Consider the following 1,505-nt stretch of genomic DNA (forward strand, 5'->3'; position numbering starts at 1 on the left):
CAGGCCAGGACAACAACCCCCTTCTTCCCTAAATCCACTTCTTGGATGCAAAAGCAATTCAAGACCCAATACTCTGAGCTCTGTCAGTATCTCTCCTCCCCAGGGGTGTACTGGGGACAGAGGACAGGGGGGTTCTGGGGTGGTGGGGCCCCCCAGCCCACCCACACGCACCGTTGGAGTCCAGCGGGATGAGGTTGACAGCGTTGAGAACTTCCACGCGGAGTTTCTGCTCCGAAGGGCGGTACAGAGCTTTGATGGTCACAGCCCCGTACTTCTCCGAGCTGGTGTCCAACTGAGGGGTGGGGTGTAAAAATAACAGCGTTGTCTTTTGGCACACACACAGAGGGGGTGCCTGGGGTCTGGTTTTGGGGTACCGAGAGGTGAGGGACACCCTCTGGGATGCAACTGAACCCCCTCCTGCCCACTGCTGGGGTAAAACCAGTCCCAACAGCCGCAGGACTGGGAGGGAGGTGGGGAAATCCCACGTTTCCACAGGCGGGCAGTGCTGGGCAGCCTTGAGCAGAGTGTGGGAAGGGGCTGGGGGCACCATCCTGACTCCTACCTGCTGCTGGATCCTGTTGCTGAAGTATTTCTGGATGAGCTTGCGGCTGGTGGCAGAGCAAAGGGCCAGGTGAGTCTCCAAGGACTGCGGGGAGGATGAGAGGTGACAGTCAAGCACATGGAAGGGTCTGCAGCCCAGGGATGCTCTCCCTGAAGAGCACCCAAAGGAAACTTTGGGGACCCCCCCCCCTGTCTCCAGCACCTCGTACCAAGAAGGTCGCAGTGTGGAGGGTCTCCAGCGGCAGCCCACAGCCCTCGGCGTGGAAGCAGAGCTCCAGGCTCTGGGGAGAACATTGCTGTTAGCTGGCACCCAAACACCCATCCCTGCTGGAGAGAGACCTCCCTGTCCCCCCTCCCAGTACCTTCAGGGCACAATGCAGCTTCTTGTAGCACTGGGTGGAGGGGACCTGCTGCCCCGTGGCTGCCGACAGCACGGCCAAGGTGTGATGCCAGAGGAGAGCGAGGAGGCTGTGGAGATGAGGGAGGAAGGTTGTCAGTTGGGGGTTTGGGGGGCTTTGGTCCTCAGCCAAGGGGCTTTGCAAAGCTCCAGAGGGAACCAGCTCATCCCACTGGGCTGAGCAGTCAGCCCCAGAGCTGGGGGGGACACTCCTGCCAAGGGACGGTGACACTGCTGGTCCCCACCATAGTGCATCCCCAGGGTCCTGATCACCTTTTGAAGTTCTCCTGGACCAGGTGCTCGTTGAGATACTGCAGCTCTGACTCCAGGAACTTCATGAGTGGGATGATGGACTGCAGCAGGAGGAGAGGGGTGTTGGGGAGGGCACAGGGGGCCATACCCAGCAGGGTACAGTGGGGAGAGGGGCAGGGCACTGCTGACTGGAGCCAGCAGGATTGGGGAGGGGGGTGTCCAGAGAGGCTTCTTCCCACAGTGAGGACATGGGCAGGCTGTGCCTGGTCTGGTCCTGCTGCCAACACAGGCTGGG

At 60.9% G+C, this 1,505-nt stretch overlaps 1 protein-coding gene across 1 annotated transcript in view; it reads right to left on the reverse strand.

Annotated features, from left to right (window-relative positions):
• Positions 1-1,505, reverse strand: part of LOC104532974 (protein unc-13 homolog D) — a 3,547-nt gene that overhangs the window by 1,338 nt on the left and 704 nt on the right. The window contains 5 exon segments of the mRNA XM_029087532.1: positions 172-292; positions 563-646; positions 771-842; positions 924-1,029; positions 1,232-1,311. Coding sequence (XP_028943365.1) covers positions 172-292; positions 563-646; positions 771-842; positions 924-1,029; positions 1,232-1,311 — 463 coding nt within the window.

This window comes from Antrostomus carolinensis, unplaced genomic scaffold, assembly GCF_000700745.2.
Source record: "Antrostomus carolinensis isolate BGI_N321 unplaced genomic scaffold, ASM70074v2 scaffold37520, whole genome shotgun sequence".
In the NCBI taxonomy this organism is placed as follows: domain Eukaryota; kingdom Metazoa; phylum Chordata; class Aves; order Caprimulgiformes; family Caprimulgidae; genus Antrostomus; species Antrostomus carolinensis.